The 22,296-nt window shown below is 51.1% G+C and overlaps 6 protein-coding genes across 6 annotated transcripts; 2 read left to right on the forward strand and 4 right to left on the reverse strand.

Annotated features, from left to right (window-relative positions):
* Positions 1-600: 600 nt before the first annotated feature.
* MIND_00890600 (uncharacterized protein) lies at positions 601-6,069 on the forward strand (the record flags this gene model as incomplete). Its single annotated transcript, XM_037365554.1, has 24 exons — positions 601-1,056; positions 1,093-1,137; positions 1,192-1,246; positions 1,321-1,821; positions 1,871-1,911; positions 1,963-2,019; positions 2,079-2,294; positions 2,338-2,681; positions 2,930-3,039; positions 3,086-3,109; positions 3,160-3,231; positions 3,285-3,300; positions 3,451-3,477; positions 3,527-3,561; positions 3,609-3,687; positions 3,737-3,847; positions 3,892-3,938; positions 3,985-4,262; positions 4,308-4,416; positions 4,703-4,924; positions 4,968-5,048; positions 5,095-5,198; positions 5,246-5,356; positions 5,401-6,069. The coding sequence occupies 24 exons, from the start codon at positions 601-603 to the stop codon at positions 6,067-6,069; spliced, it is 3,810 nt and encodes a 1,269-aa protein (XP_037218796.1).
* Positions 6,070-6,197: 128 nt separating this feature from the next.
* Positions 6,198-7,861, reverse strand: MIND_00890700 (NOT2 family protein; the record flags this gene model as incomplete). The annotated part of the gene is made up of 3 exons (XM_037365555.1): positions 6,198-6,513; positions 6,564-7,123; positions 7,172-7,861. The coding sequence occupies 3 exons, from the start codon at positions 7,859-7,861 to the stop codon at positions 6,198-6,200; spliced, it is 1,566 nt and encodes a 521-aa protein (XP_037218797.1).
* Positions 7,862-9,086: 1,225 nt separating this feature from the next.
* MIND_00890800 (uncharacterized protein) lies at positions 9,087-10,697 on the reverse strand (the record flags this gene model as incomplete). The annotated part of the gene is made up of 4 exons (XM_037365556.1): positions 9,087-9,902; positions 9,951-10,056; positions 10,290-10,586; positions 10,687-10,697. 4 exons carry the CDS (start codon positions 10,695-10,697, stop codon positions 9,087-9,089), a joined length of 1,230 nt encoding a protein of 409 aa, XP_037218798.1.
* Positions 10,698-10,984: 287 nt separating this feature from the next.
* MIND_00890900 (Cytokinesis protein sepH) lies at positions 10,985-15,645 on the forward strand (the record flags this gene model as incomplete). Its single annotated transcript, XM_037365557.1, has 17 exons — positions 10,985-11,053; positions 11,104-11,149; positions 11,200-11,288; positions 11,342-11,371; positions 11,421-11,485; positions 11,535-12,214; positions 12,259-12,519; positions 12,568-12,776; positions 12,824-13,318; positions 13,365-13,550; positions 13,600-13,734; positions 13,783-13,829; positions 13,876-13,895; positions 13,944-14,046; positions 14,095-14,417; positions 14,463-14,632; positions 14,683-15,645. The coding sequence occupies 17 exons, from the start codon at positions 10,985-10,987 to the stop codon at positions 15,643-15,645; spliced, it is 3,891 nt and encodes a 1,296-aa protein (XP_037218799.1).
* A 208-nt stretch (positions 15,646-15,853) lies between these two features.
* Positions 15,854-18,821, reverse strand: MIND_00891000 (uncharacterized protein; the record flags this gene model as incomplete). Its single annotated transcript, XM_037365558.1, has 5 exons — positions 15,854-17,171; positions 17,224-17,729; positions 17,780-18,078; positions 18,122-18,466; positions 18,527-18,821. The coding sequence occupies 5 exons, from the start codon at positions 18,819-18,821 to the stop codon at positions 15,854-15,856; spliced, it is 2,763 nt and encodes a 920-aa protein (XP_037218800.1).
* Positions 18,822-18,963: 142 nt separating this feature from the next.
* On the reverse strand, positions 18,964-22,084 carry MIND_00891100 (Glycoside hydrolase family 3 protein; the record flags this gene model as incomplete). Its single annotated transcript, XM_037365559.1, has 12 exons — positions 18,964-19,369; positions 19,425-19,501; positions 19,550-19,747; positions 19,798-20,029; positions 20,079-20,272; positions 20,322-20,599; positions 20,645-21,149; positions 21,204-21,291; positions 21,345-21,473; positions 21,522-21,628; positions 21,678-21,695; positions 21,746-22,084. 12 exons carry the CDS (start codon positions 22,082-22,084, stop codon positions 18,964-18,966), a joined length of 2,571 nt encoding a protein of 856 aa, XP_037218801.1.
* Positions 22,085-22,296: the final 212 nt, after the last annotated feature.

A 22,296-nucleotide genomic window follows, 5' to 3' on the forward strand; every position in this document is an offset into this window, starting at 1 on the left:
GCAGCCCAAACCCTAAAAGGGTACAACCATATGGATCATCTCTCATGCAGGTCGCGCCGCTTTGTTGAGACTTGAGAGGATCTGGATAACATGCATACCGTGACATGCACAGTGACACTACAGTGACCGTATGTAATGTCACTGATTGATTCACAGTTCTGTCACAACACATACGCCCAGGAACTTAGAGAGGGTCTCATACTATAGCTAATTAGCTAGATATCCGGTTCACTTATGACATGCTTTTTTGAACCTCCCACAAGTGACAACTCGTTCACTGCTCGACGCGTAAGTCTCCGTCATTTTCAATGGGCATTATACCTGAGACTAGTAGTGATGTCAAATCGATACATACGGTAGAAAATGCAAAGATGGATAGGCTAGGCAGCGGTGGTCCGAGTCGAAAAAAATCAGAGGCCCTGCGCTTGCTGGATAGTTGGTAATCCAGAGCCGCGACGCCCGATACAACTGACCAAACATTCTTAGTAAGTAAGTAATTACACACTTGTTCAGCGGTGGGACAGAGTTGACGCACTTGGAAAGTAGCGGCTCTGGGTATATAAGCGCAAGCATAGAATGACAGCTGGAACAATCACATTAATGACTCTCCCTCACGGCGTCGGGTTTGTTGGACTTTCAGCATCAGGTTGGGCAAGCACGGCACTTGCCCCTGCGATCTTCGGTCCCGCGCTCTCGTCTACCTATCGACTTGTCGCTGTCTCCACTTCCTCCGAGGCATCTGCCGCCCGCTCTGCTGCCAAACATTCGACAGAGACAAACGCCGTGCATGCTTACTCGGGTGAAACAACTGCCATTGCGCGTGATCCCCAAGTCGACCTCGTAGCTGTGTCCGTCAAGGCGCCATACCATCACCCAGCTCTGTTGCCAGTCATTGCCGCCAAGAAAAAATTCTTTGTTGAATGGCCCGCAGGAAAGAACCTCACTGAGACGAAAGAGTTGGCTCGGCTGGCGAAAGAGCAAGGACTGAAGAATATGGTCGGCTTCCAAGGAAGATTCTCGCCCACAATAATCAAGGCAAGCGGAAGATGGAACCAGGTATTCTTCAATGAGATACCGTTTTAGATGCGTCAGATCGTTCATTCCGGAACCATCGGCAAAGTCTTGTCCACTAGCATTGTGAGTGATCTTATGGACCTTCATTGGCTCGACACTTGAAACTTAGGCGCCTAGATTGCCCTGGCTCCTAGGGAGATGGGGTTTTGGGGACCGAGCATCAAAGAAGGAAGTGAATATATTCTCGACAAAGACCAAGGCGGGTGATAACCAAAGACAGATCGCTCTTGCTTAACTTGAAATCAGGTGTCACAATGCTCGACATTGGTGTTGGCCACCAGCTTGATGCGCTAACCCACATTCTGGGCGACTTCGCGAATGTGAGCGCAACGACAGCAATAGCATATTCTACCTCGACGACGATCTCCAGTGCGCGGAAGACTGCGGTTACTGCTGATGATCATGTGGCACTTTCTGGTATCCTCAAGTCTGGTGCGGTGGCCAGCGTCATTTGGCGGGGCGGTTACCCCTCAACACCAGGCCGGCTCCAGTTCGTCTGGATAATCGATGGTGAGGAGGGCAGTCTTCGTGTCGAGTCAGAGAGCGTCGGTGGTGCATTCCTCAATGTACAGGACCCGAAACTCCTCCTCAATGGACAAGAAGTGCAATTGGAGAGTGGCGGGCTTGGGGAGTATGTCACAGCCGCTTGGTCAAATTTCGCAGAGTCCGACACCGCCGTGGAGAGGACCTATGCGACCATGGAAGACGCGGTTCGAATCAAGACTTTGCTTGTTGCGATCGACAAGAGTGCGCGAGATGGCGTGAGGGTGGAATTTTGAGATAGTGGAATTTTAAGATAGTGGAATTTTGAAGGATGATCCATTCTTGCTTCATAATGTATGGGAGTAGCCCGACAGTCCCCTCTAAATCGCTTCATGGGTGAACTAGTCAATGAGAGCGAGCGAGTGGGGGGAAAAGCAGGAAAATGAATATGTTACCGTGACAGTCAGTTCAATTCGGTTCAATTTCGTCCATCATCTATGCCCCCTGCAGCTATTTCACAGTCCTATACCAACACTACCGATCCCTCGCTCTCCGTCTCTTCTACCAACATCCACTGGAATGGTCCCCAAATGCTAGTCAACCCACTCAACAATGGCATCCAGCCTCATGTCCCGCATTGGATCATCGTTCTTCTCTGTCTGCTCATGGTTGTCATCATTCTTGTTACCGTAATCAAAGCTGCTCGCACTGGCGGTCACCTCATTACCCACCCCAAGGTGTGTTGTCGCGTCTTTCCGGCCGCTTTCTCACCTCGCCCAGTCATACACCCACCGGAAACGCCGTCGCGTCGCGTCGATGTTCAAGGACCTCAGATCCATCTGGCCGCGTGCACCCTCAGACACTGTCTTGGCTCATTCTGGTCAATATGCGTATCCGAAGGAGAAAAACTACAACCAGAGATATCACGATGCCTCGCCGGTACCCGACATGGATGCTGCTCTTTCCCACCTCACCCAATCAAACACACTCAAGAACCAACGCCGTGTTGTTGCTGCTGTCGCTCAGGGTCTCCGCCAAAACAACTATGACGAAGAATACTGCGGTCGTGCCAAATCGAACGATGCTACTCTTCCGCCTATGCTCCGTCCCCCTGGTGCTCGCTGGTGAGGGTGCTATTATCATGAGGGAGAAATTCGTCTGTTGGTCAACAAGTGTATTTTCTGGGAATAATTCTATCCGAGTGCATGTACTGCTCAGTCTTCAATCAGCGTTTGCCGAACGCCTGGAGTCCGCAATTAGCCTAGGTATCGAGGTCTAAATACGAAACAGAGTGACACGTCAACATGCCTGAGGAAACTTGAACCGAACAAATAACATCGTCAACTGCATATCCGCTGAGCTACACTGATAGCGAGGCGGCTGCTGTTCGCTCGGTCTTCGCATTGGGCCCGTATTATAAGCACCAGACGAAATGTTCTTCGCTCTCCCAATTGCTCATGGGAGCATACGATTTAGTCGTTGGTGTGTATGCACTCGTATCAATCCTACTTTTTTTTTACTGCCGCAGGTGTCCTGCTTCTAGGACTGTTCTGTTCGTGTCAATGAGGGCTTCAAAGACTGGGTACTGAAAAAGTGTTGCAGTCAACACCTATCTATACGGCATTTGCACCTACCAGTTCGCAACCTACGTCCATTCCAGTGAGGCTGTCTCTTGTGCGCCTTACCCTCCGAAAGCTTATAACTATGGCGGCTTATAGAATTCAGAGACTCGTTGTGGATTAGGTGTGTGGCCGGAACTTTGTGGGAACCACACTCACATGACACCCACAACAACAGATGGGTCGTCAGCGTGCTTTTCTCGTTGGACACGGTCCACAGCGCAGTGCAAGCCATTCACCTGTCGCAGTCTTAGCTGGATTGACGCATTCGTAGAGCGGTTTATGTGGCTTGGGATACCTGGTGTGTTCCTTCTTCGTCACGGTGAGGGTCAACGAAACGAACCCCACAGTGTCACCAACTTTGCTAATCCGACGAGCCTTGAATGTCCGTCTGAATCAACCTATTTGAATCTATCTCAACATACGACTTAGACGTTAGATGGACAGTCCCGTTCACCGTTATCGCGACATCGTTGACTGCCGTCACGACCCAAATATTCCTGGGTCATCGGTAACTGTTGCTATTAAAATCGCAAAACCCTATTGATGAGCTTGGGCAGTGTCTGGTTGCTGACGGACAACAGAGTACTTTTCGTTCTCATCGGCACGCTCTCAATGCTCGCTTTCGTCTTTGGGTGTATCGCAGGCATTATGATCGGGACGGTCAAAGAGTGAGTGTTTTGTTCCAGTCGGAATGATGAATGCTTATGTGAAGGGTAACCAAGCTCGCGCCGCTGGTGCCCTATGTCACTGCATGGCTCGGTGGGCGCCGTTTTCGTTGTCGAGGCTATATTGATGACGGGAATAGCGCTCCAAACAAGCACGAACCTGGTTATCACCTGTAAGACGGTTTTAGTGCCGAACAACCAACTAACAGATGTAGTCTTCTTGACGAATGCGTTGAGGCACTCCAGGACCGGGTTTCGCACGACAGACACCATTATTAATCGGCTCATCGCTGGCGCACTGCGGACGGGGCTCTTTGCGTCGATGCTGGCGCTTGCTAACTTGTTTTCGTTCTTGCTGCATCGAAACACAAACCTTTACGCCATGTTTGCCTACCCAATGGGCCGTGTCTATACCAATGTAAGCGGATAAAAGAGTGAGCTCAACAAGTTGATTGCACTGCAGACTCTTCTCAATACCCTCAACTGCCGAGCCACAATGAAGGTGAATGATATGATCGTCGATTCTGATGTAATCAGCCCAAGTTTTCGTGTCCTACCACTGCTAAAGTCAGGTTAGAACTTGCGGTTGTCACAGCCAGCTCTCTCGCAAGTAGCGAATTCGATATATGTGCGGAAGGAGGTGGTGACAGACTCGCTTGATATCATGAATGAAGAGCCAGAGTCCAAGGAGGTCGTAGAAGATAATTTCCGTGTTTGAGGTTGTTGTTTTCTCTAGAAAAGACTCAAGTATTGGACGTCGGACATTCTGGAGTCTGAGGGACTCTGTTAGACTCTGTTCTGTTGCCAGTGTTGGTGCCTATTTTTGTTGTGAGCAAGTGGCGTCACCGTGACTGACAGCCAACATCAATCCTTCTGTTTTCTTGGCCCTCTCCGCCACCCACCGACCTGAACGACCACGACGGCTGGCCTACCCGATGGGCATCAAATTCGGCTCGTTCAACTCCATCTGCGAAACTGCGGCGCTCGTTATATGCCCACTCGTTGGCACCGACCAAGGCATTGAGCCCTCATGTTACAGCCGCAATGTCGATGTTGGCGGAACCCTCATATTCCAGCCTTGTGAGTTGAGCCACTTTCGTCTCACATAGGCTGATATTGCCAGCGACTTGTGTGGTCCACATTGCTGCGATAATAATGACCATTATAATGATCCTACATGTCCGGAGTAAATATACGGCAGTCGGTGCGTCGTTTTCCTTTACAATATTCTTCTACTCAAAGCGGGATAGGTCGCAAGGAAATCGTCACCTTCTTTTGGATGTATACTGTCGCTGAGCTCCTTGCGATATTCCTCGATTCGGGCATCATACCCACATCAAATGCCGTCTATACGGTGCGTCTGCAGTCTGGGCACCTTGCTCACTATTCAACCAACAACAGTGGTTTGCGGCAATATATACTGGCCTGGTGGCAGCGACCTACGCTTGTTTGCTCATCAATGGCTTCGTTGGCTTCCAGTTTGCCGAGGATGGCACACCCTTGTCATTATGGGTGCGTTTTTAAGCGGCGTACAACCAATTCTTATTCTCACGCAGGGTCTTCGTATATCCTGCCTGGTGGTATTCGCCGTCAGCTTCTTTGTAGCCGCCGCAACCTTCAAGAAGTTTGCTGGCTTTGATTATACCAAACCCATCGGTCTTTGGATCATCTACATCCTTTGGCCCTTGCTGTGCACGGTCATCTACATTGTCTCCCAACTTCTGCTCGTTTTCCGTACCCTCGACGACCGTTGGCCGATTGGTGATATCGTCTTTGGTACGGCCTTCTTCGCAGCCGCCCAAGTACTTCTTTTCGGATTCAGCATTACCATTTGCAACGCGATCAAGCACTACATCGATGGCCTTTTCTTCTTCACGTTATGCATGCTCCTCAGCGTGATGATGGTGTACAAGTACTGGGACTCGATCACGCGAGAAGACTTAGAGTTCTCTGTCGGGTCCAAAGCAACTGTCTGGGAGATCAAGGACCCCCTGCTCGCTGGAGGCGGGCCGGAACCGTATGGGTCTGGGCCGGGAGGGTCTTTCCCTGGCACAAATCACTACAACTACTCCGAAGAAGACACTGCCAGCAACTTCAATGGAGGGGCTCCGGCGAGTCTGGTTGGCGGAGTTAGTGGCGGGCAGTTGTATGGACAGGGTGGAAGTGGTTATCCATACCCCCAGCGTGGGCGTGGGTACCCACCAAATTCTGAGCGAGGTTATTAGTAGTGACGGACAGCTTTATGATATCTTGTTTTCCCCTTTCCTTTAATACCATCACGACAAAACAAAGAGGCAGAGGAATAATTTCAAAGGATAGTGGTACAGCACACAGGAAGAATAAGTGACAAGAGCTACTGCATTGCAAATCCTCGTTGGGCTTGGGATTGGGATTGACTTGGAGGTTGAGACTGCGTCGATTGCTGCTGCTGGGGTGTGCCATTGGTTACTGGAACAAGCCCTGGCCCTTGGACAAACGCGGGGACGTTTTTCTCCTCGAGGTCGACGTACAAGACATTCATCTCCTTGTGTTCCTTCGCCCACGCTTCAGGGTCCCAGATGGTGTAGAGTCCCGCTTCACCACCATGAATTTTTGTGCTCGGTGCAGTGCCAGATTCCTTGGTTATCCACAGACGAAGGTCCTTGTGGTAGCGCCAATTGCGATTCCATCTTTGAAAATCGTGGTTAATTCACGGGAGAGAAAACGGAAAATGACAGACAGTTCTTGGGCCGCGACCTCCTGGAGCGCGTCGCGGGCACTTGCGTAGAACATGAAGAATAGCGTCTCGTCGCTGAATGCGCTCGCTTTGGCCGGGCCAGGGGGTGGCGCATGGACGTTGGCGTAGCAAGCAGGGAGATTGAAATCGGGTTCAACACCCAATGCGGCATTTTGGTCCGCCCAAGGGGTGACGAAGGTCGAATATAGAGTTCCCGCGTAGCCCATATCAAGTCCCATCGTGCTCAGGTCTGTTCCTACTCCGCCTAACCGTACACTTCCTAGTCGACCCCTTCCATCAAGATGGTCGGGGTCTGAAGCTTCCCGGATCATTGCTAGCAGCGCCAGTAGTCCCCATCTGTCTGCAGCTGAGACAAGGACTTGTTGGGCCGGCGTTTGGGGATGGCCGTGACCATTTTCTGTATATGTCGTTCCGTTTGGATTCGCGTTTGATGTCGAGGCGGATGAAGGCCACGCAGGCGTACTGGGTGCTGGTGCTGGCTGAGAATTTTGCTGTGGAGCAGGTTTGGACGCAGTATAAGGTGTAGAGGATGGATTTGGATGCTACTTGGGAATGAGCGGGAAAAAAGGTTAATCTGAAAGAGAACGCACCCTCTTGTCCTCAAACGGCCTCCCCGCCATCATGCCCATCCCACTTATATTCAACATTCCTGGTATCGCATTGGCATTGTTTCCTGGAAATAGCCCTGGAGGAGCGCCATTATTGGTACTTGGCGCCGTTGTCGTTGTTGATGTGCTCGAGCTCTCCCCACTGCCACCCAGTGCCGGAAAGTCGTCTTGAGTGAGGTCTCTTGGCGGATGGGAATGAGTGCCGCTGGCTGGTTGTGGGACCGACCCAGCCGAAGCATAACTCGAAGATGATGTGCTTTGTTGTTGCTGTGTTGTCGAGCTCGGAGGGTTCGCGGGCGACGATTGGGCAGCTCCTAATGCGGGAAAATCGTTCGGGTCGAGGGCGGCGTCATTGGTGGTCGTAGCCGTTAACGAATGCTGTTGTTGTTGCTGGAGATGTGGTGGTAGGCCACCAAGTCCAAACGGGAAGCTTCCTGGCGTTGTCCCATTTGGATTTGTCGTCCCATTTGTCGCTCGGGGAAGAAACGGTGTACCTAGAGGCACTCGCTGGGGGATGTAGCCAGTCCCTGGTATGACCGTTCTTGGTGGAATTCCATAAGGAGCGTAAGCTGCTGTATTGGAGCCGGAATTTGGAGGGGCAGTTTGCTGTTGTGGACTGGGTCGGTATGTTGCCTGTTGGGCAGTTGGAGGGCGTTGTGCGGGTCGATTCATGAGCAACGAAAGAATAGTCGGTCACACGCAATCACGACGTCAGTCCAACTTGAACTTGCTCACAACAACTTGCTTTCAGCTTCCTCCAGTGTGGCTACAATCTCTGTAAAATCCTGAATATCCGCGATCTCTTTAGCCGTTTTAGGGATGTCTCCCGACAAGGCCAGAATGTCCGCCCCAGCAGAAAGCATTCTTTGAACCATCACAATGTCACCACTTTCGACAGCAGCGGTGAGGGCTGTTTTACCCTTGTGGTATGACCCGGGTGCGTTCACGTCTGCCCCATTGTCCAATAACAACTCTACAATCTCCATCCTACTGCTTCCTTGCAACGCGGCCCCTTGTAAAGCAGTCATTCCTTTGTACTTGGCCGCCGGCGCATTGACGTTCGCTCCCGCTTCAAGCAGCAGGAACCTGACCATCTCGGTATGTCCATTCTCCGAGGCAGCTTGCAGCGCTGTCCGCCCTCCATATCGTCCGGGAGGGTCGTTAACATCGACGCCAGCCATATTCAAAACCTCTTTTGCCAATTCAAGGTTTCCAATCTCAGCCGCACCCTGGATGACTGACCTCCCACCGTACTTTGCGGGCGGGACAGTTACATCCGAGCCCGCTTTGACCAACTCTCGAACCACTTGTGTCCACCCACCGGTCGCGGCCGCCTGAACCGCCGTCTTCCCGCCGTTGTTTCCGCCAGGTGCATTCGGATTGGCACCCGCTCCTAGTAGCTTTCGCACGATACCAATATGTCCAGCAGAGCTTGCAGCTTGGAGGGCCGTTCGACCATAATATCCACGAGCTGGGGCGTTGACGTCGATTTCTGGAGAGTTGAGTAATTGATCGACAAGCGCAAGATCGCCTTTGAGAGCAGCGAATTGGAGTGGTGTCCATACGTCGTTGTCGTCCTCGAGCTCTTCCTCGAGTGTGGATGGTGCAAAAGGGTTATTGTTTTGGGTGGGGAGGAGTCGGGACATGGTGACGAACAACCTATGATCTTGCTACGATGTTGATGTTGATATCACGACTTGTAACCAGAATAAAGCTGGTAAACGGCACGTATAAGATGAGGTATAAACATCGAAAAGGTAAGTGTTCGGAGGGGGGTGGGTGTGCATACATAAGGCAGACACAAAGACAGTGGGAGGTAGCTCGTGACGATAATAAGAAGATACAGACAACACAACCACAAACCCGCCCGAAAGGAAACGTTGCGGGTCGTTGTAGTTTACTCGTTGGCCACTTTGAGGACTCTGGGTACGGCATGTCCCGCGTCGTCTTCCTCGTCACGATATTCATGACCAACATGGCCATGCTCGCTCTCAACTCCGCCATATGCACTAGCTTCTTCCTCGACAATATGCGGACTCTGCTGGTATTGAGCGACATAGCCGTCTGCGTATTGAGGCATAGCGTGCGTGTTGGTCTTTGCTGAGTCGACAGGGGGGGTGTTGTATGAATCGACCAGACTGCGAGCACCGCCAGCGCTCTTGTTTCTAGCGAGGGCTCCAGAATCGGAAGATATAGCAGTAGCACTGCCACTAGCGGCACTAGGGACTGGTGGGTATCCTGCATGGGCCTGCTGTTCGTCTCCTGGGTAGACATACGCCTGTTGCGCGTGACCTCCCCAATCCTGTTGTTGTTGGGGAGCACCGTAACCAGGCATTTGACCGCCGTGACCAGTCGCATAGCCCGTCATTTCATAAGCGCCATATCCAGCAGCCCCAGCGCCATAAGCACCAGCCGCATTGTATTGAGCTTCCATGGGTTGCTGAGCGTATGTTCCGTGACTGCTTACATCCGAAAAGCCGAGGTCAGAATAGCCTGACGGGTACATGTAATTGCTCGGCGTGCCTTCGCCAGACGCTGGGTAGCCGTCGGCGTGTTGAGAATGAGATTGAGGTGCAGCATGACCATAGGCATCGGCAGCGCCGCCAGCGCCATAGGCACTGTACCCATGATCATTGTAGTCGTCATCATCCATAAATACGGGTGCAGGAACACGTTTGGCCTCCTCCGCAATTTCACGATCGAAACGCCGAGCCTGAAATTGATTGAGGCCGCTGATCTCGATGGAGGGGGGAAAGCTTACCCGTCTTCTGCGAATCGTGTTGGTGATGAGCGCGAAGATTATGCCGATTGCGACAAGGCCGACGATAGCGAAGGTCGCGCCGACAGCAGCCTTGTTTTGGAAAAATCTGAGGAAAATTTAGTTGTTGCTGAGATGAAATGAAAATGGGGGGATCATGTGATTAACCCAGACGAGTGACAGATCGTCGTCGTGTGGGAAGTAGGTGGAAGGGAAGGGAGAAATAGAAGGAGGGATGGTGGAAGCAAACTCGGATGCAGGGGAGCGCAAGTGAGCAAAAAGCATCGAAGGAACAAGATTGGCCGAAGAAAGATTAAGAGGACAACATAAAAAGCTACCGACCCGTTGTTTGACGCCTCTGCCGTATTGGAAGGTCTATTTGGAGTGCCGGACTGGGTGATTGACTGGGTCGAGGTGATAGTAAAGACACTTCCGCCAGGCGCTGTCGACACTCGAACACTGGATGCCTGGGGCGCTGAAGAGCTGGGTAAGGTGGAAGATGGACTGCTGCTAATTGGTTGGCTGCTTGATGGGGGTTGGCTTGAAGAAACAGGGTTGCTGCTTGACGGAGGTTGCGAGCTGGGCTGGCTGCTCGAGGGAGGGGCGCTCGACTGGGAAGAGGGCGGTGGAAGTGAAGACCTAGAATCATGCTGCTTAGACCCAAGTGCGAAGAAATGGGGTACACCCACAGGTCGCCTGCATCGGGCATTAGCCTTAATTGACACGGTTCCCAGGGCACAACGTACTCATGGTGAGTTGTTAATTATTTTTGAAGCATACAACGAGTTAACGAGTGTGGTTGGTCGGCTGGCGGGGATAGAGCAAAGCGGGAGGGACGAAAGTCGGTCACACTGCTGTGTCACGACATTCATGCGCTTCTCTTAGCCGGCTGGCGCGGCGACCAACTCTTAGCACGCGCTCAACCAATCCAATCCTTACGCCTACAGAAACGACAGACGAACTCATACTTGAAACGACGCAACCGAAACCAAGGATTTTCCAACTGACTCGGGCATCGAGAAGCTCTGCTCCCGGCCATGTCCACTCCCCTCAGACCACCATCGAGGTCAAGTACGTCGAGCAACCCCAAATCTCTCAATGATTATGTGTGTTGTTTCTCCTTTGTTGTGCCACTCTACTGAACCTGAGGCTTCAGCAACTCGGCGACTCGCTTGGTAAAGGTGCATTTGGCCAAGTCTATCGTGAGTGGAGGGAGGGCAATTATGGCCAGACGTATTCTCAACATGCATAGGCGCATTAAACTGGGCGACGGGGGAGACGGTGGCGGTCAAAGAGATCCAGCTGAGCAATATTCCTAAGGGCGAACTTGGCGAGATCATGGTCAGTTGGGACACGATGCTTTTTTCTCGTAGTTGCTCAACTTTTTTTCACAGTCTGAAATCGACTTGCTCAAGAATCTCAACGTGGGTTTGTTTGTCGTCTTGATAATTTTGAAGTTGGATTATCTACTAGCATCCAAACATTGTCAAATACAAGGGGTTTGTCAAGACGCGCGACTATTTATACATTATTCTAGAGTACGTCCTTACTCCGTTTTATACTGACCACAACTTTGACAAATATTAGATTCTGCGAAAATGGTTCTCTACACAACATCTCGAAACGGTTCGGCAAGTTCCCTGAAAACCTTGTCGCAGTCTACATCTCGCAAGTGCTTGAAGGGCTCATGTACCTCCACGACCAAGGTGTCATTCATCGCGACATCAAAGGCGCCAATCTTCTCACCAATAAGGATGGGACCGTCAAACTGGCTGACTTCGGTGTCGCCAGTAATACAACAAGCGTGAATGACGGGGCCGTTGTCGGTAGCCCATATTGGATGGCCCCTGAGGTCATTGAACAGAGTGGTGCTACTACCGCTTCCGATATCTGGAGTGTTGGATGTGTTGTCATCGAGCTCTTAGAAGGCCACCCACCGTATCACACACTCGATCCGATGCCTGCTCTTTTCCGCATCGTGCAAGACGACTGCCCGCCCATACCTGAAGGCGCTTCTCCCATCGTCAAGGACTTTCTCTATCATTGCTTCCAAAAAGACGCCAATCTGCGCATTTCAGCCAAAAAGTTACTCAGACACCCGTGGATGGTAGCGGCAAGGAGGCAATTGACAGACGGACGAGAGCCGGAGGAGCAAAAACCCAGCAGCTCAAGGCCTGAAGGACAAGCACAACAGCGACGGCCGTTGAGCAATTATAATTATGATGAGGCAGTCTTAAAGGTGCAAGAATGGAATGAAGCCTTGAAATGTGCGTATATAACCTATGACATATAATGTCCTCATACTGAATAGCTCCTTCTCGGCCTTCGAAGCATCCTGGTCGCAATGTCAGTGGTCGGGCAACCTCACCGACACGTGAAGTCGCCACATCTCCCTCGTCAAGCTCCAATGCTCAATGGAGAACCACTTCAGCAATGCATCCCAAGCCCACTTCAAACCTAGCCGAAAAAATCCAAATTCCGCCATTGTCATTCTCGTTACAGCCGCCAGAAGAGCAGACGGATAACTGGGACGACGACTTTGAAGAGGGTATCTCGCTTACGAAACTACAAGGTGTGTCGTCTCGTTACCTTGTTGTTCCCCTCATTCAGTAACTACAAGCATTGGAGAAGCCTGCCGACGAAAATGTTACCACCTCTTCAGCAGAGGAGAACGCCAAAACGATTCGGCCCAATAAAAGTCCCGCTCCAAAACCACCCTTGCCTCTCGCGAAGCCACCAACTGAAGAAAAGATTGTCGAAGATTACTCCGATCTGGTGGGTGGGGATGACGACGAAACCCTGCTTGAGAGTAAAGTAAAGGATTTCAAGGTGCGAATTGAGTGCTTGATATTGAACCGAACCAAACCTGGTATTAGATGAAGAACTCTTTTCGCAAGGGCCTTTATCATCCCGACGACATAAAGACGTTCGGCCTGGGGAATTCAAATAGCCCGTCACCCCCATTGTCTGCGCCTAGTCTCACTGGCCTTTTCAATCGCTCGACCTCTGAACCTCGACCTGCAAAACCAGTTCTGAGCCCTCTCGTTGGAGTTCCACATATGAACGGGCCTGCCTCAGCTACTCTGGCCAGTCTGCATCAAGCTTCTGGCTCCATGTCTTCTGCTGTTCCGCAGTCGATCAGGAAACTCTCGCATTCAAGATCAACATCATTCACTGCGGGTGCCGTCGGACTTGGTGGATCAATGGGACGAGCGGAGGCCAGACGTGTTTTGAATGAGCAAGAGTTTGGCAAATACCAGGAGGAGGAAGACGAAGACTATGAAGATGTATTTGGGAAAGTTAACGGAGCAGGCGTGGGAGAGCAAGCTGGTGCTTTACAGCTGACAACGCGATTATCGAACCGGTCTTGGGTGGGTTATGTTATCATAATTGCTAGCCATAACTGATCGTATGAAGCTTGGTGACAACTCGGATGAGGAAGACCCGTTCGCTGAGATTGATGAAGGTTTCGCTGAAGACGACCTGGAAGCCAATCTCCAGCGAGACAAGTATGCGCGGTTGTGCAACATGGTCAATGGCCTGATCGACCAACTGACCCCTTCGGCTCCGGATTTTCAACTGCGCGACGCTTGTGATCAACTAGTATGTGAAACGTCTTTGTATTCCAGCCATATCCCATCCACTTCGCTAGCTGAATATCATCACCGACACACCAGAGATGCAGATGCAATTGGTTTCTTCGCATGGTATGCTCGCAATTCTTGAGGTCCTGGAGAGCAAATGTTCCCGAGATGTTAGCATTCAGCTGTTACAACTCATTAACTTGGTTTGGTTGATGCTATCCTGATCTACACATGCTCACGTGACCATGCAGCTTGTCAACGCCAACCTCGGCTTTCTTGAGAGTTTCTGTTTGATTGGGTAAGTGTCATGTTACAGTGAGCTCCGTAGTGCTAATGTGTGCTAGTGGCATCCCAGTCATGATGAGTACGCCATTGGGAAGCTTTGGGTTCGGATTGAATTGACCTTTCTCAGGCTTTACCTCGAAAAAGTTCCCCCTGGAATGCAGGCTCGAAGCATCTAACTTCATTCGACTGCTGTGCCATACATCGGTTATGACGTTGCAGATGTTCATATCGTATGTCGCCCTCCTGTCGAGTTGATTTCATAGCTCATTCCTTGTTAGATGCCGCGGACTCAAAGTGCTGGTCGATCTGATAGATGAGGATTATACGGAACAGAAAGAGCTTGTTGTACATGCACTCAACGGTATAGGCAGCGTCTTCGAGCTGCAAAGCCCCACGACCAAGAACGACTTTTGTCGGATGTTCATTCGCGAAGGCCTGCTGGATCCGCTTTCAGCAGCCCTTGTCAATGTTATATCGACCGGTGGAGCAGCAGCGACAGAGACTGAGATGAAGATCATCCAAATTTTACTGGTCTTCTCACAGGTCTCGCAGTCAGACATCCATGTTCGCAACGCTCTCGGGACCCGAAAAGTTGTTCGACGTCAGTGACTTCTTTTGTTCTGCTTATCCCGCTCATGCTCACCAGGTTTATTACGCTCGTGTGAACTACTGGAGCCTGAGTGTCTGGTGCAGATGCTTAAGGCCGTTAAACACCTGTCGATGAACGCAACTCTTCTTGAAGTGCTCCAGAATGCTAATGCTATCGAAATCCTCGTAAAGATACTCGAGGAACAGTCTTCTGGTCCACATAGCACGGTAGGGGGTGTCCGCGTTATTATTGACTGCTGACCAATCGTTGTGAATAGGAAATGTCCAACCACATCTTCCAGACTTGCTACAATCTCTGTCGTCTAAACAAGTCTCGGCAAGAAGAAGCGGCTCAGGCGGGAATCATTCCCTGCCTTCAGCGTGTCATCGAGACCAAATCCCCATTGAAGCAATTCGCGCTCCCAATCTTATGCGATTTGACTAGTGCGGGTAAGAGTTGTCGAACGTTGTTGTGGCAGCACGATGGCCTCACAATGTATGTCAAACTGCTCGAGGACCCATATTTCCAAGTGAGCGCACTGGAATCCATTTTATCGTGGCTGCAAGACGAAACCGCACGAGTGGAGGATGAGCTGACCAAACCACCGTCTGTGGCTGCGTTGTTGACCTGTTTCGTTACCGCCAAAGCGAATTCATTCGAAAACCTTCTCGATCCGTTCCTCAAGATCACGAGGTTGTCGTCGTCTCTCACGATCGCCATTTCTCGCTCTCCAACATTCATCAAGCGCATAATCGAAAGGTTGGCGCCCGCAGGCGGTCATTCCAAAGAGAAGGCGGTCGTCCGACTGAACCTGCTTCGAATCCTGCGAACGGTTTGCGAGGTCCATCCCAACCGAGCGATGCTGGTCGAGCGATATGGCCTGTTGGGAATCGTGGAAGGTCTCAGCCGAGGGGGCGGCGATGGCGCAGTGCTTGTTCGCGAGCTTGCACGGGAAATTGTGCCTGTCCTCAAGCCTGGTCTCAAGCCCGCTACTCCGTCAGGATCTCGTGCGAATGGAGCGACAAGAACTTCTGCTGCCAATAATGGTTCTTCGGGGTCTCAACAGGCAACAGCTCTTGCACCCAAGAAGCTTCGGAGGACGGCGTCAGAGACGGTTGGTCCGTCGTTTGGATCGACGGCCAGAGCGGGAATTGGTGCGGGTGATGCACAACCCGCCGCGAAGAACGGTAAACTTAAAGCGGGAAGGCAAAAGCTAGGCGACATTGGGTGGGGGCGCTGATATTGTATTTTTCTCCTTGTACTACACTCTCTCGCATACGCTCACTAAGTTAGATTAACTGGTACTCTCTTTATGATTTCCTAAGACGCTACACCGAACCAAAAGACAAGACCGAATTGTGATGGTCCTCTTCGAAGATGATACAAGAATTTAGTAGCTGCTTCATTATTACCACTATTCAAACAAGTATGTGACTGCGCTGACTCGGCTAAACAGTCTCTTTCCTTTTTTTCGGCGATCCAACCTTCTCCGAGTGGGCACCATCAAGGGGTCGCTTTTCCGATTTGAGTTTTGGGTCTGAGTCGAGCACGGGACCCCAATGCGCGATGTTTGCCATGTTGATGCCGGCTCCAATATTATTTTGTAGCTCGCGGTTTTCTGTGATGTCCATTCGTGGCATCCCGGTTATCGTAGTTCTGAAATCAAGCAGAGAAGTGACTTGCTTGAGCTCGTCCTCGCCTGACATTCTGAACGCTTTGAGGCCAGTAACGACGACCTGATAATGGTTGTCGTAGTGCTGGAAACGGATTGTTTTGCGGGTACTCCGTGCAGCCTGATGTAATGCATGTACATCACCATGACCAGTTCCAAGTTGTAGAACGATAGTCAATGTTGGCTGCTTGCATAGGTGGGTGGGGTCTGTGATCCGTCTTGTGATAGGAGGGATGTCGATTGAGATAACGCAATTTTTGATCTGGAATTCCACAGGTGCAAACTTGCTGATGTTGATGAGCTCGTCCTCCTCTTTCGCAAATATCAGCCCAAATACAAAATCAACAGCCTCCTGGTTGTCTTTGCATTGCAGAGCAACACCTCGAAAGGTGCATTTGTATAATTGTGCCAGGGTAATGACGTCGGAATCTTGCGCTTGAGCAAAGTGGGATGTAAACATCCATGCATTTTTGAACGCATCTTCAAAGCTCTGAGCATTGCCATCGGATTGGACTGGCCGGGACTTCATCAATTCGGCATAGGCATCGTCGGTGAATAGCATTTTACACCATGCAAGAAATGATACTCGTCGATGAAAGACAAACTTGTTGGTCATTTCCAGAGGGGCTGTAATGCGTTGTTGATGAACTGCATCGTGGGCTTTCAGATGAAGATAACGATAGACCAACTCTCCTCTCTCGCCTTTCGCCAGCAATGCAGTTGAAAGCGCCTGCATGAGAATGGCCGGAACATCGACCTTATGATGGATAAGAAGCTGGGTTGCAACTTCGACAAGAACCGGTTCTGAAGGTGCAACAGACATAACTTGTCTGCGATCCTCTGATATCGCAAGCACCATACGCATGTACGTCTGGATAAGGTCGTTTGCGAGTTTCTCGCCTCTGCTTGAAGTGACGTCAAACCGGAGCAGATACCGTTGTGAAAGCCATGAGAGGATGGCGGTTGTTCTGATTTCCGCTTTGGCATCGGCAACCAATGACATCTTCTCGTGAGCCAGATGTAGGACTTGACGCATTGGCGAGTGAGATGTCGGATCAGCTGTTGCCGCAACCGTTTCAAACAGCGAGAACCACCTTGATGGAGAGTATTAGTTAGGGTTATATTTTCTGAGAAAGGAGAATTCACAATGGTCGCCCAAAGGACACTGCTAATTCAGGGCTGTCCAAGGATTTGAGAGTGAATTTTGTTTCGATGATTCCAGTTGCAACATGTTGACTTGTTAGGTCGAATCCAACAATTTCGGTTATCGCAGGAAAGACTCGGTGGCGCGAGTCTTCGCGAAATGATGAAATTTTGGTCAACGGAGTCAAGATCCGATCAACCTTTGAGCTGGTCGAGAGGAATACAAAAAAAATTGGTAGGCCATGCAGCCAGCGAAGTATACGTTCGTAGATGGCTAATGCTGACTGCGAGCGTTCAGAGTCGCTGAGATTATAGGGGGTTGCGACATCGATGTTTGCGATGGTATGCGCCTCGTCAATGAAGATGATGAACTCCGCACCCTGTGACTCAGAGCCCGGGGCATATTTGTGTCTTCGACAAGCATCTGGCTCCGTCGCAATGAGTTCAATTAGGAAATCTTTTGCGGCATTGAAACAAGTGCCCTCCATGTCTCGCCAACTACCGGCTCTCTATACGGAAACATTTAGAGCTGATGAGTATCACGCTTCGCCTTACTCACAAATTTCGTCGCGATTGCAACAGCCTCCTGCGCTACTTGGGAGAGCAATTCCGTTTTCTTGTTGCTAGGGGTCGTCATCGACCAATCGTCGGTAAAAAGCTGATGGAGGTATTCCGACAAAGACGAGTCGGGGTGTTTTTTTTTCCAATTTGTGAAATCAGTCTTGTCAAGGGTGAGGCGAAGGACCTTGAAAAGAGCAGTAATGTGAGCTGCTACATGTCGATGGGTGGTTTCATGGCTCGTGGTATCAATGCCTGATAGTAGCGCATCACGGTACTGTGCATCAGCGGGGGGAAATGCTGCGAGATGTGAGAAAAAGCCAAATGTTGACCGACAACCCACAAAAAACAGTCCGGTCGCTCTCCCGTAGGCACAAAGAAAACGAGCAGCGTTCTCGACTTGCCTCGTAGCAGGTCCTCGACTTGCCGGTGCCTGACGCTTGGACGAAAGACGACGAGGGACAGAGAAAGTGGGAGTCGTCGGTGCCATGAATCTCAGACGGTCCTGGGTCATTTGTTTCCCAAGCCTTGTGACTGATCTTGGCGACATATCGGTCGATAGATCGCAGGAGGACGAGGTGAATCTGGCCTCGGAAGAGCCCGTGAAACGACGAAAACGTGGGGTTTGGAACGTCTCGCAGACCGTCTGAGGAAGAGGGGGATATTGTGGCCCCGAGCCTGAAGTCACCTGAAAATTGTTGCACATGAGCACTACGTTTGCACCCGGGCCGCTCAAAGAATTTCTCACTCCATTGACGAAGCTCGAGTATGTGTGCGGGCTCTCCTTTGGCAAGAATGTCACAGATAAAGTCGTAAAGCGTAGTATCTTCTGAGGGCTTCTGCACTCGAAATGAATCCTTGAGTCGAGGCTCCATCTCCGTGCATTCAAGGGCAAGGTTCCAGAAGTGATTGACGGCCACTCGATGCCTCGCCAGCCGCAGCGATTCGAATGCGACCCATGTCGACGAGACTTCCTCTAGCGATACGCACTCCGATGTGTGTTTATGTATGGGACATTGCTTGCCCCAACTTGGAGTCGACATCAAGGTCGAGTACAAAGTGACACATAGGGGATATGATGGCATCAATCTCCAATTGTCAACGTTGAAATGACAGTCCTTAAGCTCTCAACTGAGCACAAGTACTAGTACACTACATACTCCCATTATACACAAATAGTTTGCCTCACAAGCCTCTCCACTCGAGCCCGCGGTCGAGTGTGAAACTTGCCTGTAGCGCCAGCTGGTCACTACTTGGCCCAACCCGCAACCCGTATTCGCCCTTCTCGACAACCCAGGTCGAAAAGCGCTCCTCCCAGTACGACACGGCATATTTATCCAGCGTGATATTGACAACTTCGCTCTTCCCGGGTTCTAGGCGGACTTTGGCAAAGCCCTTCAGCTGGAGAGGCGGGTGTGTGAGGACAGAGGTTTTCGGCAACGTGACGTAAACTTGAGCGACCTCGCTGCCCGCTATCGAGCCTGTGTTCGTGACTTGAAGGGAAACGGTGAGCTCCACGTCCGATGCCGACACAACGGGTTTCGATACTTGGAGGTCGGACAGATCGAAAGTGGTGTACGAAAGCCCGTGCCTAGCAAGGACTCTTTTCAGTATTTATAGTCACGAAAAGTCGTCGAATGCCTTACCCGAAAGCAAAGAGAGGCTTGATGTTCCGATGGTGAAAGTGTTTATAGCCCACAAATAGGTCTTCTGCGTACCGCACCTGATAAGCCTTTAGCAGCCAATAATCTGATCAAGCGATCATACTTGCCTGGCCGTTCTCTGAATGGAAATGACCAAACGATGGGATGTGCTCTTCCGCATTCGGGAATGTGAGGGAAAGTTTGCCTCCGGGGTTGACGTTGCCGAACAAAACGTCCGCGATGGCACTACCAGTGGCATTTCCGAGATACCAGGAGTGCACGAGCGCTTGGACCTTGTTCACCCAAGGCATCAATATGGATGATCCCTATCACGTGATTACTATTCGCCAGTTTCGGATAGAGAATTGGTCCATACCGACTCTGTAACAACGACGGTGTTCGGGTTGGCGGCGACGACTTTCTCGATTAATTCATCGGTCCTTCCTGGCAGTGCAAGGGTTGTCCGGTCATTACCCTCGGTCTCCCAGTCTGCGTTGAGGCCTACTACGGCAATGACGAGGTCCGCTTCTTTGGCCAACGCAACAGCTTCTGACAATAGCTCGTCTGAGTCGCGAACTTCTGCTCCGCCGAGTCGCACACCAGGATTGCTATAACCCTCTTCAGCGACATGCACTCCTCCCAAGGTAGGGACGTTACCTATCCATAACAGGCTCATCCTCGTCTCCGTCGGCAGGACCCCGCACATTGACGAATTCGACCAATATCTGGTGCGTGACGCCCGCTTTGAGATTGAAAGTTCCATACTCCTCTTCCGAGCCACATCCAAAGAATGCATCTCCACGACGCTGCCTTGTCCAATTGTCTATCAGAAGATCGCCGTCGATGAATAACTGGAGCTGTATCAGCAGAAGAAAAGAAAGATGCATCCATCAACATCACCTTGGCTCTCCCTGCCGATAGCAGACCGAATTCAAAGGGCGTGTCTTTCTCGCGCGGAAGAAGATGCCCGCGGAGCTTGAGTGTCCAACGCTTGGTGATGCCTTTGGGAGACGAGGTGCTAATGAACATCCGGGTCTCGTCCATACGCTCGGTCTTGAAGGGGTCCGGAAGTGCACTCATGCTATCGTCATTCTCATGTGCATGCCACGATCCAGTCCAACCCGGTAATCCGTCTTCGGTGAATAGATCATCGTCGAGGGAGGGTGAAGTTAGATACGCTGAAAAAGGTCAGCGGTGTGAGTACCAGAGAATGAAAGTTATACCGCGTGCCCCCTCTGAGTACGTAACCTCCACGGCCGGATTCGAAGAAAGGGCGTCCACAATACCCTGGTATGGGGAGACAAAATACGACGAGCGTAATGCCGCAGAACCACCCCCACTCAGGATCTTTGCTTTCGCGTTTCCTCCGATGATAGCCACTTTCTTCAACTTGGCAGCATTCAACGGAAGGAGCCCATTGTCATTTTTCAAGAGCACGATCGATTGAGCGGCCACATTGCGCATCAACTCCTTGTCTTCGTCGCTCTCCAGTGTCCGTTCGATACCGTCGCCGTCAAGAATGTCGGGCGCGCCAATGGCGCATTTCTGGACGAGTTCGAGGACTTTCTTGGCTCGCTCTTTGATGACGCGTTGGGTAAGCTTTCGTGAGCCGATGGAACGATTGACTAGATCAAGTGAACGCCATTTATTGACGCCAGGCATCTCCAGATCGAGACCGGCCTTGATGCTTAGGTCAACGCTGTAAACACCAAACCAATCACTCATGACCTGCACAACCGTGAGCTGCTTGCACATCATCTCCAGGAGAGCTGTGTAACTTACCATGGCCTCCGATTTCCACTCGTCTCGAAGGATCTTTTGCAAGATTTCCGGGTTCTCGGACATGTGCGTTCCATTGAGACGATTGTAGCTATATTGCAGATTGAGCTTGAGACTACTTTCAGCCAACCACATAATACTGACGCGGTCATGTAAGCCCAGGGTTTTGCTAGCTTCTCGGCCAACATGAAGGGCATCAAGTAGACCTCGCGAAGGGCTCGCTGGCTCATGATGCTATCGTACGCCATTCGGTCATTTTCTTTATCATTGCCACTGTCAACAATATGAGATCCACCAAACAGAATTATTGAAGGCGCTTACACGAAGTGCTTGACAGTCGCACCGATGCCCCCTGCCTGGACACCGTTTATATACGCGGCAGTGATCAGTCCAGAGAGGTAGGAGTCTTCCGAGAAGCTTTCAAAACTCTACCAACGCGTTAGAGGAGTGTTGTGATTCCGAGTTGTGTTGGCCTACTCGACCACCGAGTGGATTCTAAGCGGCGATTAGACAGACAATAGAATAGAATAGCGAGGCCAGCTTACGCGCTGAATGTTACACGTCGGGGCTAGAATGACGGAAGCCGCGCGGAGCTTCGCTTCTGGAGCGAGGAGCTTCAGACCCACTTGGTAGACGAGTGCCGGATCCCATGTTGACCCAAGAGCAGTTGAGGCAGGAAGACATTTGGCGGGTGTGCCCATGAGAAAGTGATTTCCTCTGATACCGTTTGGTCCATCGCTAACTTTTATCGCGGGTACTCCAAGTCGCGGGATCGCGTGTGTGTGCCAGAAACCGACACCGGCACAGAGTTGGATGGCCTCGTCGGTGGTCAACTGCGCCACGAGCTCCGGGATATTCGCTTTGGCAAAGTCTGAGGGGGCCATGGAGGGAGAAACGAGAGCTGCAGCGCGGTGGCCATGGTATATAGCCAAGTTTGTGCTGCCGAGGTTTATCCGCTCTTCGTCACGCGACTACGTATCTCCCTTTTCGCGCCCATGTGGGCTTGATGGAAGTGGCTCAATAGTAGCCTTAATGCCCAAGTAAGCTTTAGAATGGTTCCTTGACTGTTGCGTACTTATCACGACTGTACTCTGAC

This window comes from Mycena indigotica (genome assembly GCF_014461135.1).
Source record: "Mycena indigotica strain 171206Taipei chromosome Unknown Mind.scaff0007, whole genome shotgun sequence".
In the NCBI taxonomy this organism is placed as follows: Eukaryota; Fungi; Basidiomycota; class Agaricomycetes; order Agaricales; family Mycenaceae; genus Mycena; species Mycena indigotica.